The sequence below is a fragment of the Fringilla coelebs genome (genome assembly GCF_963513975.1).
Source record: "Fringilla coelebs genome assembly, chromosome: 3".
In the NCBI taxonomy this organism is placed as follows: Eukaryota; Metazoa; Chordata; class Aves; order Passeriformes; family Fringillidae; genus Fringilla; species Fringilla coelebs.
This window is the reverse complement of record NC_140030.1, coordinates 107,292,426-107,310,080: the sequence shown is the minus strand read 5'-3', so window position 1 is coordinate 107,310,080 and position 17,655 is coordinate 107,292,426. Positions and strand designations below refer to the sequence as shown.

The following is a 17,655-nucleotide window of genomic DNA, read 5'->3' as shown; positions in this document are numbered from 1 at the left end:
GGTCAACAAGAACCTTATGAAGTTCAAAAAATATAAGGTCTTGCACATGAGAGAACATAATCCAGAAGAGCAGCAAAGGCTGGGATCTATCTGGCTGGAGAGCAGCTCTGCAGAAAGGGACTTCAGGGTTCTGTGGGCAGCAAGTACAACAAGAGCAAACAGTGTGGCAAAGAAAGCCAACAGGATGCTGGACTGCATCACAACAACCAGGGCAGAGATGAAAAACTCATTATCCTACTCTACTCAGCACTTGTCAGGTAACACCTAAAATATTGCACACAGTTTTGGTCTCTGCCATACAAAAAGGATTTGGACAGGCTGGAAAGGGTCCAGATAAGGGCCACAAGGTTGACCAAAGGACTGGGAAGCTGCCATGTGAAGAAAGGCTGAGACAGTTGGATTTGTTCAGCCTTGAGAATAAAAGGCTTAGAGAAGAACTTATAACCATGTTCCAGTATTTAACAAGTGCCTACAGAGAAGATGGAGACTCCTATTTACAAGAAGTCACATGCAAAAGACAGTGGTAATAGATACAAATTACACCTGCAGAGAACAGGACTGCATACAAGAGAACCACTTTCCATGAGAACAATCAGTGATTGGAATTACGTCCCCAGGGGAGTGGGGGATTCCCAACAATTGACACTCTTAAGATTCAAGACAGGATGCTGGGCCATCTTGTCTTGACCATGCTTTTGCTAAGAAAAGTTGGACTAAATGATCCCTGAGGGCCCTCCCAAGCTGGTACTTGAGGGCTCAGTGACAACAGGACTTACCGCATTTCCCATCATGGTGTAGGACTTCCCAGAGCCCGTCTGTCCATACGCAAACACAGAGGCGTTATAACCTTCAAAAGCAGATTTAAGCACCTCTGTACCAAGGTTCTTGAAAACCTAAAAATTAAAAAAACATAATGTTTAAGCCAACAGAAGCTTGGGGAAGAAGATTGCCATCAGCCCAGCATGGCAAATATTGAAGAATACCACAAAACACATATTTACTATAGGAGAGGAAATTAATATTTCCAATAAAATACTAAGCATTTCATATTCATTCACCATATTTCATTTACAGCACTGCAGTTGTTTGGTTTTTATTTGTTTCTCTGTCACAGAACACTTGACATGTCAGATTGCTACTTTCTTTTCTAAAGCCCCAATGTCTTTTAGCAATTTCAGCTACTCCATTCACTTTCATTGTTGTTCTTATCTTTTTGTATCTTATATTATTATGTATATTATTTGTACCTTTTTCTCTTACATTCTCGTATCTTATGTTATCATCTTTTGTATCTTTGCCAACTCTCCACATTCTGTAAATATCCAGTCCCCGCTCAAAAGGAAACATTTCCATGATTCTGTCAGTTTCTTCCTTTGTCTTTTTGGAGGGTTTTGTTGGTTGGTTTTGGTTTTTTTGCTTTAATCAAGTGTTAGAACATGACCCAGAATCTTCTCTGTATTTCCCCCATAAGTGGCTTTCACATAGCAATGCTTTTTAGGCTGGCAAACATGAAAACTTGTTTTTAATGTGGTAAGTGACCCTTTTTCATCATTTAACCCCTTCTCTTTTACCCTCACCATGTAATAACTACTAATGATCCTTCCTCCACATCACATAATATGGGACTCTGGTCTCACCTAATAAATTCAGCTCAAACCAGATGCCTTCACCACCTTCCTCTACAGTACTGGTTCCTTCCAACATACCTCACAGATTTGCCTGACCTTTCATCATCATTACCCCTCATTTCAATCCATACCCTTACTGTATTTGGGTTGCCCCCAGAAGTAGGAAGGAAGGAATGAATCTGACTCCATGTTCTCAGAAGGCTAATTTATTATAATACTGGAATATATTAAAGAATGCTATACTAAACTATACTAAAGAACACAGAAAGGACACTTACAGAAGGCTAAATGATAATAATGAAAACTTGTGACTCTTTCCAGAGTCCTGACAGTTTGGCACTGATTGGCCAATGAGGGAAAACAACTCACACCAGAGTTCAATGAAACAATCACCTGTGGGTAAACAATCTCCAAACACATTCCATATGTGAGCACAACACAGGAGAAGCAAATGAGATAAGAATTGTTTTCCTTTTCTCTGAGGCTTCTCAGCTTCCCAGGAGAAAATTCCTGACCAAAGGGATTTTTCAGAAAATATGACAGTGACAACCCCTCACTGGGCAAGGAGTAACACTTGGTGCAGCACTTCTCCCAATTAAAATACTAATCTGTGTCTCACCATCTAGACATGATTTTCAAAAATCTCAGATGCTTCACATAGTTTAGCCACTTGTCTGCACTTCATGTGGTTCATATTCTCCAAGGCATACAAGCCATTTTTAATGTGTGAATGGCACAAGCACAGTATAATCTCACAGCTTCTCCCTAGGAGGAGTGCTGGGTAATTTCTTTAACCACTAATCTTTAAATGTGCCTCTGGAATACTTCACTTGACCTTCCCTCCAGCAAATGTGTTACAGTGCTGCAACCAGTTACATCTCTCAAAGAACAGAAAGATCAGCCAAAGCTACTTTATTCTTTCCCCTATTCTTCTCTGTGTCCAAGTCTTTAGGCACTACTCTTTTGATGGAATTTTCCTTTTTAAAAACGTGTTCATGTCTTGCATGTGATTTGAGGTAGTGCAAAGGACAGGTACAGTCAGCCTTGTCTGAACACAAAGGCTTAACACACAGATTAGAAGCAAAGACTGCTTGGATGGGACACCAGTTTGTCACAAAAGGGCAGTAAATATCAAAACTCAATTTTTTTCTCAGTCAGGAATACAAACTAAGGAGCTTGATGGCAAATTGCCATCCCCGCTCTAACTTTGGAATACTAAAGTGTATTTTGCATCTACAAGGCATATTAATAAGGTATGCATTATTAACAGATTTCCACTTCTTATTTTTCTGCCTTTCAAATGGAAAAATGTAACAATCATGAACAAAGGGCACTAGGCAACCACATCACTAACAATCAAGATCAATTTTATTCCCTGGCAAGATTAATGCAAAAAAGAGGCCCTTCTATGCCATTGGTGCAGCAAATTGTAATTTCTGCAGGAACTTGATAAGAGCTTAACTACAAAGTCTTCCAATTAAATATGAAATCATTAACAAAAGCAAAACAGTACATTGTGCAGTGCATGTTTAGGACTTGCACTCCTATAGTTTAAAAATTCTTTTTGTTTTCAAAGCACTGCACACAGTGTAATTAAAACAACACCTCAGAAACAATATTTTTGTAGCTGAGCAAGAGAAGTCCACACTCCTGCCAGTCCAGATAAAGGAGGTGTCCAAGGCTATGGAACACACTTTAACAGCACAATACTGAACACAGTCATTGAAGCCACATTTATGATTATCCTATCATTACCAATCATAAAACTCACAGCTTTAAAATTTATTGCTCAAGGCTGCTGCTGCCATCAGTATATGGGAATTTTAATTTATTTTTGTTTCTATAGACTCCTGACATGGGCAAGTAATAGAAATCTTGTCTCTACCTGACCCACTCTGAAACAGGTAAATGGCATCAGAAGGAAAAACTTAGAAAAGGGGAACTTATCACTTATATGTGGAAACTGGACATCAACATAGACTACAACTTGGATATCTACTTGTATGCATTCAAATATACTTTGCAAATAGTTGCTTTGACAAGAATTAACCTAATTGTTCCACAGGAACAGAATTTGGGTTCTGGAAATAAGCTGCACTGTAACAGCAAGAGCCTACTAACACCATGAATCTCTTCCTGGGGTTCCTCTAATGTGGTCTTGTCTAACACAGCTTTCCAGAAGGATATAAAGGCAGGTATCTAGAAGATCCAATAATTAAATATCCAGAAATTTAAGTCACAACTGGTGTATGAAAGAAGCTTCTTTTAGAATCAGAGTAGAAAAATACATTTTCAAAGCTGCTTTAATTAAAATAAATAATTAACTGACCCTGTGTGCTCAATTGAAAGCATTGGCTAAAATTCTAGCAAAGCTATTTGGCCTGAAACACCTGCCTAAAACCATTCACTAGAATCTCAGGTTCAAATCATTGCTCTCAAATACATTACGATTTCAATTTGCCACAGCAATTAGGGTGTTTCTACATTGATGGCCAAATAAAATGTATGTTCCCTGGTATTTCAAAAAACAGCAAAAAAAATGTGTTTCTTAAAAGAACATCATCAGGAAACAACAATCCAGAAAATTTAAGAATATACATTATCAAGCCCAAATATCTCACTGAAATAAAACAAGTATTCAGAAAATAAGAGGATGTATCACTTACCCTGATGGTTAAATGAAAAATTCCAAGTCTAAATTCCCCATCAATTATAGTCATATATTTTATATATATATAAAATGGAAAAACTTGTCATTCTCATAAGTATTTAAAAATGGCTTCAACTTACTGTTTCTGATGAACAGTTTTAATTGTGAGGCTTTTTAGGATTAGCCATTATAGCATCTCTGATTTCAAGGGTTCCTGAACAGATGGGATACATACTAAGAAGGTATGTACCCAGCTGGCATACAGGATATTCAGCAAACTGTTGCATTATTTTAAGGGGAAAAAAACTACTCTCAGTTGAAGCTTACAGCATCAAAACCAAAAGAGAAGTCAACAATCACAACTTACTTGAGATTCACTTGATAAATTTATTAGGGAATGGGAAAGAACTGAAAAGTTCAACATTCACATGAAATGGAAGGTCACAAAGGGTCTGTTTATCTGAATAATGCCTATAGCTCCAAGTTTAATCTTCTCTTCTGACTATGCAGAAAGAAAAACTGTTTTGTCTTTTCCTAAGGTGAGTACTCAAGGGAGGAGGAAAAAAAGAATCTTCTTCAATGTTTACCAAGGCTTTTCGACCAAGAGGAAAAAAAAAATCCACACCACACTTCAACAGGGTAAGATTATTTCTAAGTGAATTAAAGCTATAATGCTTGTTTCTCTAAAGTGATTTTTTTCTAAAAAGCTTTTCAAAACCAATTTTAGTGCTTAGAGATGTTTTCTAACTTGACCTTATACCATACTAATCAGACAAAAGAACTTGAAAGAAGGCATTCAGCCTGCTGTATTAGAAAACACCACTTACACTGTTAGAGAAGGTTAAAAAAAAAGAACAAAGCAAAATTCAAACTCTCGGGTATCTAGAAAATTTCTAAATTACAGAAGAAGCACTTTCAATGGAAAGAAGTTTCATGGAATGCTCCCAAGACAAAGAAAAGGGAAAGGAAAAAGATTAATTATTAACATCAGAAATCCTACCATTTCTTGACAAACAAAGTTGGGACTTTTACTGTCTGCTGAGAAATAGGAAAAATCATAGGTAAATGTTTTTGTTCTTTCTCGTCCTGTGTCTCCAGTAGCACCCTCTGGTATCTATTAAAAAAAAAAGAAAATAGAGCTGGTATAACACATCCTGATGAAGTAATTAAAAACATTTGACAGTAAATAATCAGAATGTAAATCTAACATAATGCTATGCACGTTTAGAAATGTATGACAGGTCAGGTTATGATTCCTACAACACTGACAAAATTAGGACGAGGCATGCCCTTCAGTAAGAAAGACAGCCACCTCATAAAGCAGCACAGCAGGAATTATTTGAATTTTAGCTTACTGCTTCTAACCCCACAGCACATTTTTGTCACAATACTTAGGTTCAGTTAAATGGGTCCATATATGCTGTTATTATAATCAGGGATTATTCTACACATATAATTTATAGAAGCCAGAGAGATGGTTGCACCATGAACAGCACTTTGACATGGAGTCATAATGAAAAAGGTGTGACATACCTGCTGTTTAAGGCAATCACCATGTTCAAGACATGACAGCTGACACTGCACTTCAGCAATACTCACCATGCTCCAAGTCATTCTGAAGAAACTACACTCTGAAACTCCTTTTCATGTATTAGCCATGAGAAACTATCTTGCAAAACCCAATTTGCTGCACATGGATTCTCTTGCTGAGAGAAATGTTAAAATTTACCATCAAAAAGTTATAGCAAGGGATTGGTACTTTGGGTTTGGTTCATTTTCATGGGAATTTCAGAAGACTTCTACAAGATGAAGCAGAGATTTAATAGCTATCAGAAACACACCTCTATTCTATTGTTGGATTTCATCTCCCAGCTAAGTTATAACCTGAGTGATGAACCTTTGAAGAAATGAAGAGCTAGAGCTTATAGAGTGGTCTTCAGAAAACCACAGTGTAGCAAGTTAACAGTGTAACCTGATTTCCCCAAAACATTAACACTGTATTTTAACAACTAGGGGCCAATGACCACACTGCAGCAAGCATCACTGTTTTGTCCAGTCATATTTTGGCAGCTATTGAGTTACAACTTCCTTTTATAAATTGTATTTACTCACCTTTAAGTTTGTGATTGTTGTTTTATTCTTTTCCATTGAAATAATAAACTTTGCATTAAGATCTTTCTCCCTGGAAAAAAAAAAAAAAAAAGCAAAAAACAACAGACTTGAGTAGGTTAAATAAAACATACCACAGTTATCCAGAGTCATATTTCCACCCATCAGCCTGCCACAGTCAATTCTCAGATTAATTAATTTTTATTTTATTTTTTAATTCTTGTGCCCAATGTTTATTTACTTCTATGGCATATATTTGAAGCACTTGGGCTTGCCTCCAAATTCCTTCATCTAGAAACAGAGCAGAAGTGTGAGGAAACCCACTTCAGAAATTTAACTCTGCAAGTCAATTAAGTGGTTTGTTCTTAATTGGAAGTACTCTGATCCATAACCCAGTTAAGTCAAACACGTGGCTCTAAGGTAGGGCAAAACAGAACTCAACAAAACAAATCCCAGCTTCTCAGCAACATTCCAGTGGCAGCAGTTCCCACTTATCCATAAAGTCTAGCTAACAGGGACTGAATGTTTAAACCACAAAAACCTAGTATTTTAAAACTCTTTTAGAAATAAGGTACCAAACATGTGTTTTGAGTTCTGATGCATCAGAGGAGCAAAGGAGAGAGACTGTACTACCAGCAAAGAATTACACAGGTTTCTGGCTTCCCAAAGCACAAGGATGCCAGGAAGGAAAAAAAACAGTTCCAAAGAAGTGTTTTCATGCACTTGCACTTATTGTACAATGGTTTCAGACTGTTTTCAAAAGTACCCTAAAAAATTGTAAGCTTGGTATCTAAACCCAGCATGTCCCAACCTGCTTGCCAGAGATGCAATTTCACTATTGTTAGTCATAAGAGCAATACAGGCTGCTCCTGAATGACAACCTCGAGCACACCACCTCCTGTGCTAATGAAAACACGCGCATGGAAAAAAGAGCCAGAAGGGAAAGATGCACAGCACACAAAACCTCCCTCTTCTAATGTTGACACGCCTGTCCCACAATCATCTGCAAAATCACCTGACAAACTGGTGTGCCTGACCAGTGCAGAGCAAAGCAGAGGCTTTAAAGCAATAAAGTGCTGTATCACATTACTTGATATTCACCTGCACCAGCACAAAATGCAAAAGAGAAAGTTCGTCCAATAACCAACAACCAAGTTTAGGATTTTAGTGTTTTTTCTTCTTTGTGGTGCACTAGATGACCCAAATCTCTGTTCTCCAGCTACTCTGTTCATATTCAGTTTTCCAGCAGAAATAGTAAAGAAAAGCAAAACCCATTTTAAAATCTACATTAATGAATAAAGATTAGGTAAATAAAAATGCTTAAGTAAATATCAACACATTAGGTTATTTTCTAGAGCTAATGAAAGAGAAAATTGTAATAATTACAGCATTAATTATACAATTGAATTTAGATCTTCCATGGAAAACTTTGAGGCATGTCTTATGATTACTAGATCTAGACTTAAGATACTGCAACACCAAAATACAGCTACAGATAATAAACAGGGAAATGGAGAAAAGTGTCCAATGGTATTTTTGTGCAGGAAATAAATCTTGGCATTGCAGTAATGCAGCCTGTGGATGGCTCCCAGTCATCCTGCTTCTTCCACACCCTCCACCTGTCTCTAGCTATTTGTTCAGCAAAGGTGTAACAAGTAATTTGGCCCAATTAAATGGTCAGTCCCCCTATAAAAATTTATTTCAAATGCAAACTGTAACTTGCTTCCTCTAGGAAGTCCGAAAGGACTCTAGGCAGGAAGAACCTTGCTTCAGAATTACTGTTTATTTTTATTTCTTCGTATTTAAGTTCAAGGGGAAATAATCAAGTATGTCAGTGCTTTCTTTCTCAGACCTAGCCAGCTCTCCATACTACTCTGCCAAAGCTACTGAATAATGGAATACTGGTACAAAACATTTAAAGTCTAACACCTATATATGAGCTACACAAAATTCTCAGAAGCCTAAAGTAGTTAATTTTGGGATAACACTGATAATATTATTAAACATTATTAAAGAAAGAGGATTTCAAAGGTTTAAAAAAGGACCTTGGAAAGCACTAGCCAATAATACAATTCATAAATAGAATTTTGCATTTTTGAAGGAGAGGGGTAGTGAGAGGACAACCTAAAACAGGAATACTAGGATCAGAATAAATAAATCAACCTGAAAAAAGTAGAAGAAAAACTTAAGAGGAATCAAATATCCAAGCTTCATTTTAATATGAGACATCTGCACATAATTTCTTGTACACATACAGAGTTTAAGAACATCTCATAAAAAACAATTTCTTGCTTGAGGACAGTTATTTCCAGGCACTCATTTAATGCAGTTCATCAAGGCCAAGACACTTCCAAAAGGTTTTGATTGCAAGTTCCACCTTAGCTAAAGGCTGTCCTGGTTTGGGACAGATTTGTTTCACCTAAAGGGCAGGATGCAGCTGCCCCTCCCCAGCTGGTTTGAGAGATAATCTCCTTGGAGAAACATGGAAAAAACTGTTTATTTAACAAGTAAAGTTAATGAGAATCTTTCACAGTTCCAAAAAAAAAAAAAAAAAATCTGGAAAAACCTTTATTGCCATATCCAACAAGGAAAACCAGCAAAAAAAAGCAAGAAAACTCCCATTTCTCTCTCTCTCTGTGGCAGAGAACTCAGAGAGCACTGCCACGAGCTCAGAGAGCGCTGAAGTCTTATCTCTATGTTTTGAACACAGCATAAAAAAATTCTACTCCTTCTCTCTCTGGGCCTAGCTTAAAGCTGTAAGACCCATTTCTGAGCAAAAAGACAGATGATGGGGACACCAGCATCATGATGTCACCCCAGGATGAAGTAAACAGCTGTACTGCAGGGTTGGGTAACCTTCAGGGCTAGGAGAACCCTCCAGCAGCTCTACCAGCATCCACAGGAACCACTTGCCCTACCTCATCCAGAGAAGAGCTTCAGCCACTTAACCAAAGATTCTGCCCCTGTAAATTCCAGCCTCCATCACAAAGCAATATAAAGAGACCAGCTGCCAAAACTGGTTCACAATTAAGGCTTTGATGGTTTAAGAAATCCTGCTTCCCTCCTGAGCCAAATCTGCTCACGCAGCAGCGCTCAGGGACAGCCTCCGGGATGTTCTCACTGCTCTTTCATGCACCACGTGCAGCTCCAGGATCACAAGGGACGGAAATTTACAACCCGTGATCCCCTGGCCCCTAACCAAATGACAAAATGATCATGCAAGCAAGTTTCTTGGCACATACACCAGAAAACACAGCAGCCCAGTGCTGTAATTACCCCTCTACTATTGCTCAATTCAGCTAGTCATCCAGCAATTAACTGCAAGAAGGAAAGAGGAATAGGGAGAGGGGGAGAAATCACAGTAGGGCAATAGCACAGCATATCCTAAGCTCCCTGAGACTAACACAGAAAAAAGCTGAATGAATCTCTCCAAATCCTAATCCCCAAGTCATGCCATGGTGTTCACTAATATGGCTCCAAGGCCATGTTACACGAACATGTTAAAGTTAACACCTGTACATTGTACACCAACCAGCACAACCGCAGTCAGAAGCCCTTCAGACTCAATTTGAAAGGAGTCCTCAGGGCATCCAGTGACAGCTGATAAGGGTGGCAGCCTCCCCCTTGTTCAGGAGAGCTCTGGAGGCTCCTTGACAGCTGCCCATTTTCTCTGACAGCACATCTTCATTATCTTCAAGACCTTTACTATGCTGTCAAACCCAGCTGACATCAGCCAACAGATTCAAAAGCCCTAAATGAGCCCGAGCTCGCTGACAGATGAGCTGTGCCAGCTCTTCAGTTTCACCTCACTTCCAGCCAGACAAGAAAACAGAAGGAAAAACTCCTGGGGACTGAAATGAAAAGAAACAGCTTCCTAATGAAACAGAAACTCTGCACCTATTTGGTACTTTAAAAGAGAATTTTGTCATAAAGCATGTTTTGTATGGGCATAGGGTTTTCTGTGATCAACAGAATCTTCATCATTTGCTTGTGCAGATTTATGATGATACCCCCATTCCTTTCTACTGGTTTCAAAAAAAAAGGCAAATTTTGAAAAGAATTAAAAGAGAGTTCTGCTAGTCCCAGTACTTTCTCCACTGTGCAGCTGAAACCAGAACAATAAATCCAGTGACAGAGAATGCAGACACAAGGGAAATCTTGTATATGTCATGAAACAGAAATAATCTCTAAGTCTATATTACTACACATATATTGGTTCTTGTATGAAGGACAGCCTAGATTAAACACTTTTAGCCATAAGAATAAATTTTACCAGCAACACTGAAAACCAGCAGTTTAATATATTGCAATAATGCTCCTAAAATATGAACATACAGGTGTCATTGTGCTGTCTTCTGTCAAATGATATCCAGTGTTCTTGGGAAAACTATGCACACTCACGGTAACACATACAGACTGATCACTATATTAAATCATGTACCTGACCTGCTTCTTAAATTTTTTGTAATAATACTGTGATATTCACATTTTCTGGAAAAATCCCTTCTCCCAGGATTTTTCTTCCAGGAAGCTGAGAAGCCTCAGAAAAGAAAGAAAACAATAATTATCTAATCTGCTTCTCTTGTGTTTTCCTCCTTTAGAATGTGTTTGGAGATTGTTTACCCACAGGTAGTTGTTCCATTGGTTCCTGCTGTAAATTGTTTTGACTCATTGGCCAATTGGGGCCAAGCTGTGTCGGGACTCTGGAAAGAGTCATGAATTTTCATTATTATCTTTTTAGCCTCCTGTAAGTATCCTCTCTGTATTCTTTAGTATAATTTAGTATAGTATTCTTTAATATAATATAGATCATAAAATAATAAATTAGCCTTCTGAGAGCATGGAGTCAGATTCATCATTCCTTCCTGCCACGGAACACCCCACAAATACAATATAATATTTTAGGTAGCTCCACCTTCCAAGAACTCTGATCACAACTGGTGAGTGGCCACATATGCAAAATTTTAAATCATAAGCAGCAGCTAACTTATTGTATCTACATGCACAATGGTCTCCCAATAACCTGGAAAAGGTTTAATCTTCAAGTGGAAGACTACCTCAACAGCAACTTTCCTGCTTTGCCTGCATACTGACCAGGTTCAGTAATGGTCTGAGCAGTGGGAACCAGTGCTGCACAGTTTTAAGACAGCCGCATGTGAATCCTCTTCTTACACATTTCTGATAGCAGCCTTTAAGAAAATGTAGCAAAAGCCCATCTTTGACAGAAGCAACATAAAATATAACCTCAAACACAGCCATTGAAATGAATGACATTCTGGAATTCTGTTGTAACTATTACACCCCTATGAAGGTTATGGGACTCCTGGATTTCAGCCCACGTGATACTTTGTGTACTTGTTTTTAATATCTTGTTTCTTCCAATTTGTTCTTTTAGCTCTGCAATCCCAAGTCAAAGACAGTATTATCTTAACCTCTTGTGCACAGCAAAACATGATCCAGAAATTCACAACTGCCCTGCAGTGCCCTTGTCTTTTGGGGTAGGAAGTCTGCAAATTAGAAATTCAGGGGGGGAAAAATTGTGCCTGACTTCATGGCTCTTTTAGCTCCTCAAGTAATCCACAAGGCTTTTCTACTGTCATTTTTTTTCCTTTACTGAGACACAAAGAAAAAATCTGAACTGAACAATAATGCGTTCAGTTATCTGAGTACAAATATCTTTCCAATGTATAAGCATACAGAAAAATTATGAGTCTACTCCAAGCTTCTGTATCTCACTATAGCTTTGTATTTACAACATAAACTCTTTGGAGAAGACTCTTCATAAAGCTAATATTTGAAGTATCTGACTCATCAACAATAAGAACTTCAGCCCATCAGCAATTAAGATGCTGTGTACCATCTATGCACTCCCTTTGTTAAATAACTCTGAAAAACCCTCTCTCAGTAAATAACCCTGGCTTTGTACTCATAGCCTCTGCAAAACAGAGTACTTTGCTCTTCAATCAGCTGTTCTCACCAATAATACCTGCCTTTCAGACACTCAGACTTCTAAGAGTCTTTCAAGTCCAAGGGCTCAGTTAGGTTAGAATAGCTGAGTGCTAATCCCATTTATTTCATAACTAGTCTTAATTTCAAATAAACAAAGCCTGAAAAATAAACAAACTCCCTTTTCTCTTACTTCAATTCCTCAGGAAAGCTACAATTCAGAGAGACTTATTCACCTTTTTTTCTTCTGGTCTCAGGGAATTCTCAACAAGAAGCAGGAGTTAAAAATATTTTCTTGTTCATCATTTCAGTGATATGCATACATAACCTGGCAATATGTTTGATAATACTAAAATAAAGGACTTGGAAAACACTATTCTAAAACCAGACTTTTAAGTTCAAAATGCTTAAGACCAGAAAGTTTTGGGGATTGCAAACTGTACATGAGGCCAGTCTAAATACGCTGCCCCACATGTGTCCATGCTACCACTGTGCTCCAGCCCCGCTGGCATTGGAAGGTCTTTGTTCTTCAACGCTACGGAGAGAGACAGACTAAACAAAGTAATGATTGTGACAAATCCACAGCTTGAAAAACTTTTGAAGTATTTGCATTAAAGCACTAAAGAGGACAGAAAAATCAGTACATGTAAGCAGAGGCTCTCAGTGGGCTTCCTGACTTCTGATGGTTTATGGAAAATTAACTGTCACTCCCAGCTATTAACTCTTCAGTTACTGGGAGTCCAGTACTTGGCTGAAACTCATTGGAGCTTCTTCTGCAGGACAAGTCTATCAGAGAGATTTTTGCCCAACGTCCTGGAGAAATGATAAGGAGGACTCCATCTTATCAGAAGGCTAATTAATTACTTTATTATACTATATTATTCTATATTACATTACAGCTAAACTGAATTTGCACAAGCACTCCCCTGCACAGCATCTTGTGACTGTCAGTTGACAGTCCCGACACACACACCTGGATTCAATCGGTCAGTGAATCAAAACACTCACACCAGAATCCAATCACCAATTCCCTTCAGGTAAACAATGTTCCACGAAGCATTCCACTTATGAACAACACAGAAGCAGTAAATGAGATAAGAATTGTTTTTTCTTTCTCTGAGGTTTAGAGAATGTGAAACCCAGAAATATTCTTGGGAACTTGTGCCTTGCTTTTCTCTGTGAGAAGAGAAATGCAGCTACATGAGCCCGCTCCAGTTTTGCTGCTCACCAACACAAGGACAAAGCTCTGCACTTGGGGACTCTCCCTCCTGATCCATCTTCTTTGCTACATGAAAAGAGCAAGATCCAATTTCAAAGCCTGCAAACCCCATTTATTCTCACTTCTGTGCATAAAGCTGTGCAAAAACCACTGAAGAGGAGGTGTGAGATAGAAAGGCAAGCCCAGGAGCTACTTAAGTCAACCAGGTCTAGTCTTACCTTCCCATTGAAGCAAGATTTCCCCTAAAGACTTTCTTAAAAGGTATTAGCTCTATCCAACTGCCTGAGCCTCAGGAGATTCTTACACAACCTGCACACTATCCCACCAGCAGTAATTCCTTAGATACTGTCTAAGCTGATCCATTATTAGCTTCATTCCATTACTCCAGAGATATTTAGAAGGAGCCATAACTAAGTATTTAATTTCTCTTTTCAGCATTTAAGCCTTGAAAATACATTCAGATTTGCATCTCCTAACCTATTCGGGTAGGTATAACACATAGAGTATACATACAGCTTCATATTCTTTGAATCAAGACTCCCATCATTTTTGTTGATCTTTTCCAATTTAATTCAGATAATGAGGTTCCAGAAACAGGATTTCAGGAGGTGTTAACACAGGGGCTTGCTAGGGGAAGCACCAACCACAGCTTCAGTGCTTGGCTCTGAACTGTATTTGCAAACAAGGATTAGACTGAGAGTGCAACACACTCCTAAGTTCAAATTGCTCCCAAGCAGAAAACCTTCAAAAATTAACCACTGAGAGAAAGAGCATAGAAAGGAAAACAAGTCACTAACATTTAAAGACCATGCACTTCAGCATAGGTGAGAAACTGTAGAGATACAAACACCAGAGAGTGCTGGCATTCTCTAGTGCTAAGCCTCTAAGTTTCAGCTCCCTAAGTTTCTCTAACCCCTAAGTTTCAGCTCCCTTGAGCACTGCTGGCATTTGCTACTGTGGAAAAGCCTAAGGAGAGTCCAACAAGTTTCTCTATCCTATCCTGGCATCCAAATTCCCAGTCAGCTCTTATCATTGCTGATGGCTTCTCTATTTGACTTAACTTCTTATTTTAGGAAAGGACACTCTCCTCAGACCAGCTCCTCAGCTCAGTACTGTGTTTTATTACCCCTTACCAAACACATGGTTAGACCATCTTCACTTATGCTCTTCAGAAGAGCATCTGTTCTGCTTTACACCTGCAATGTTCTCCTTAAACTCCTGAGTAAGATAACTTGGGTGCTTTTTTCCTCACCTCCCAACTGCTTTTTCCATTCCTATATAAACAGACCTGAACTAGTTAGATACCACTACTTACTACTCTTACACAAGAAAAAAAAGCCTTAAAATGTATTGATGTAAGATTTCTGACAGTTCTTATTCTTATATATAACAACCAACACTTTTCTGTAAGGCCACTAGGCTCTGTTTTTTGGTTTTTTAATTTTCTAGTCCTTTAAGTCAATGCTCTGCTGTGAGCAAATTGTTGCTTCTACTTCAGTTGCTTCAAGAGCAGGTTCTCCAGCCTTTCCTCATTTTTAATTGTCTGTCTACAGCCTTGTAACCCAGCTTACTACACCCCTTTCTCAAATAAATGATCTGCCTATATACCACTCAAAGGACCCTCACAATATACAGCATCCATGATTCCTAACAAACACTCAATTGCGTCTTCATTCCAGAACTACAGACAGCAACAACAGCCCAGCTACCATCTCTGAGACATTTATAATCCTTGAGAGCATTTTCACCTAATCACAAAAGTTTATGTCATAATTTATTGCTGATATCTGTTCTCAAACAACACATTCTCACCACGTCTGACATCAAGTGCCACCAAAACCAGGGAGCAACAGTCCCAGCAGAACAGGTACATCTGCATGTCCTACTCACCTCTCTTTACTCTCAAGTTTTACATCTTGAACACGTGGCCACACAAAAATCATGTCATTTCACCTACAGGGTAAGACACAGATCAGATTCCCCATTTTGTAACCCACAGCTGACCAAGTACTAGGTAGGGATTATTAAGGAGAGATGACATGGACATTGTCAGCCTGATGGTCACTCCTCTGCTCCTCCCTGTAGTAGAGGGCCTATCCTGAGAGGATTCATGACCATACTGTAGAATAGAACTCTCCCTACAGTTCATTCCTTTTGAAAAGGTGAAAGACAGGAAGTAAAAACATTTCTTGATGTATCTTACAAAACTAAGAACACTTTTTCTCTCAGACTTCAAGCACTCTTAGTATCAAGTTTACATGATCCAAGAGTTTGGATCAGTCTACACCATTATGCACTGATCCAGTGCCAACAACAGCAGCAGCACACTGATGAAGGGGCTTACATGTACACATATGCACAGCTTCCTTTCAGGGAGAAAAATGTTTCAACTCTGAAAAAAGGGAAAAATCTGCCAGAGGTTATGAAATATGGTCAAGGTTCTGAACACAAAATGTGGCAAGGGAAAAAAGCCACACTCGGAACAGTTATTTCATCTTACCAACTCAGCAAAGTAAATTTTTACGAGATTCAAACTCAACCACATAAAAAGGCAGAGGCAAGACATATATACATTCACCCCAGGCACAGCAGAGCCTCACCCTATGCTTAAGGACCTTCCAACTTCTTTCTACAGTAGAGGAATTCTGCACGATTATGAATCAAGCACCATTATGAAAATGGCAGTTCAAACAGTTACTGTAGGAAATAGCAAACTCAGCTTGCTGATAAATGGCTTATCCTCATTGGTACAGTAGTTCAGAAAGTGACAGTATTGCAACACTTGGCCACATTTAAGCTCTGAGTTATGTTATCTGAGATCACTCTGGACACCTATAAAAAGCAACAACCAGTAGTGAGTGTTTGGAAACAGATGCAGTAAAAATTTCCCTATCTACTTCAGAGACAGATACGGTATTTAGCTACGAGTGTCCTTCCTTCTAATCACTCCATCATGCCTTATTTCACCCGTGATACATTAATGTCATACACATTTTGTCAAAACACTCTCTCTTTATAAGCTTATGAAAATTAAAAATGTACACAGTAACTTGAAAATGAAAAATATACAGTAACTCGTACTTAAAAACTTGTCATTTATGAGACACTTATTCATTCCCTCTTCCCTGCATTGACAATCTTATAACACATTTTCCATGCATGTTTTTTGCTTCTCTTCTCAATTCTAAAAAGCACAGATGATATTTAATTATAAATTTCATACTCCCAGTAAGTTCCTACCTAAACTACTTGTAAACATTTAGAATGGAAATAAAGAATTCAGCTGGCTCTTCACTGTTTACCTGTTTATTTCTTTCTCCTGCTACAAAAACACTTCAGTCACAAGTTCCTTGTGAAACAAAACAGCTTTTTTTATATCTCTGTCCTCTGCATTGCTCTATTAACTTGAACCATGGAAAACTCTGCTATTGATACTACAGCCTGGATTGTGCAAGCAGTTAGTTTTAAAGATAGGATATTGGTTGTAGATTTCCCAAGGTACTCTGCCTCCAGCTCTGCAAGCAGAGGAGTTGCTTACACTTACAGGTGTAACCCAGAAGTTATCCAAGAGGGCCAGCCTTCCATGAATAATCACACAGACTGTGTTTGTGGATTAAAGTATCAGACCTTAACCCAAACAAATCCCAGAGTCACTCAAAAGCTGTCTCTATGCAATAGAACATATTTTCTCTGTCTCCCCACTACCAAATAGAAAAACTTTTCATTTTCACACCATAATTGTGAATGGCTGCATAACCACATAGAGCACTAGAGTGTCTGACAGGTACTTCTGCCATTGGTCACTTCTGTTTGGAGAGCAAATCCAAGGAGTGTGCACATGCAGGGGAAAAAAACCTGATCATTTAAACATGAAATCAAATTAGAATTCCTATTTCATTATATTGGCAGTAAGAAGAGAGCTGTGAAAAAGCCCAGGCAACTCATTTAAATGAACTTTTTAAAATGATGACAGCACTGGGTAAACACAGAGAAAAACTTATTGCAGTGCAGACCCATCTTCTGATATCAGCAGCATCTCTGCAGGTAAGGACAGCACATGACCCTCATTTAGTTTGTTTGGCCAGTTAAACACAATAATTAGT

The 17,655-nt window shown here is 38.5% G+C and overlaps 1 protein-coding gene across 3 annotated transcripts in view; it reads right to left on the bottom strand.

Moving 5' to 3' along the window:
* Positions 1-17,655, bottom strand: part of KIF16B (kinesin family member 16B) — a 137,191-nt gene that overhangs the window by 115,184 nt on the left and 4,352 nt on the right. The window contains exons 1-4 of one of the 3 annotated variants that reach the window (XM_084203167.1): positions 9,306-9,446; positions 6,391-6,460; positions 5,279-5,392; positions 777-893 (exon numbers count right to left, since the gene is read on the bottom strand). In XM_084203167.1, the coding sequence (XP_084059293.1) occupies positions 777-893; positions 5,279-5,392; positions 6,391-6,460; positions 9,306-9,310 (306 nt within the window). In that variant the 5' untranslated portion in view covers positions 9,311-9,446. Of the gene's footprint in view, positions 1-776; positions 894-5,278; positions 5,393-6,390; positions 6,461-9,305; positions 9,447-17,655 lie in introns of those variants that run through there. The other 2 variants (XM_084203166.1, XM_084203168.1) reach the window with 2 other exon arrangements.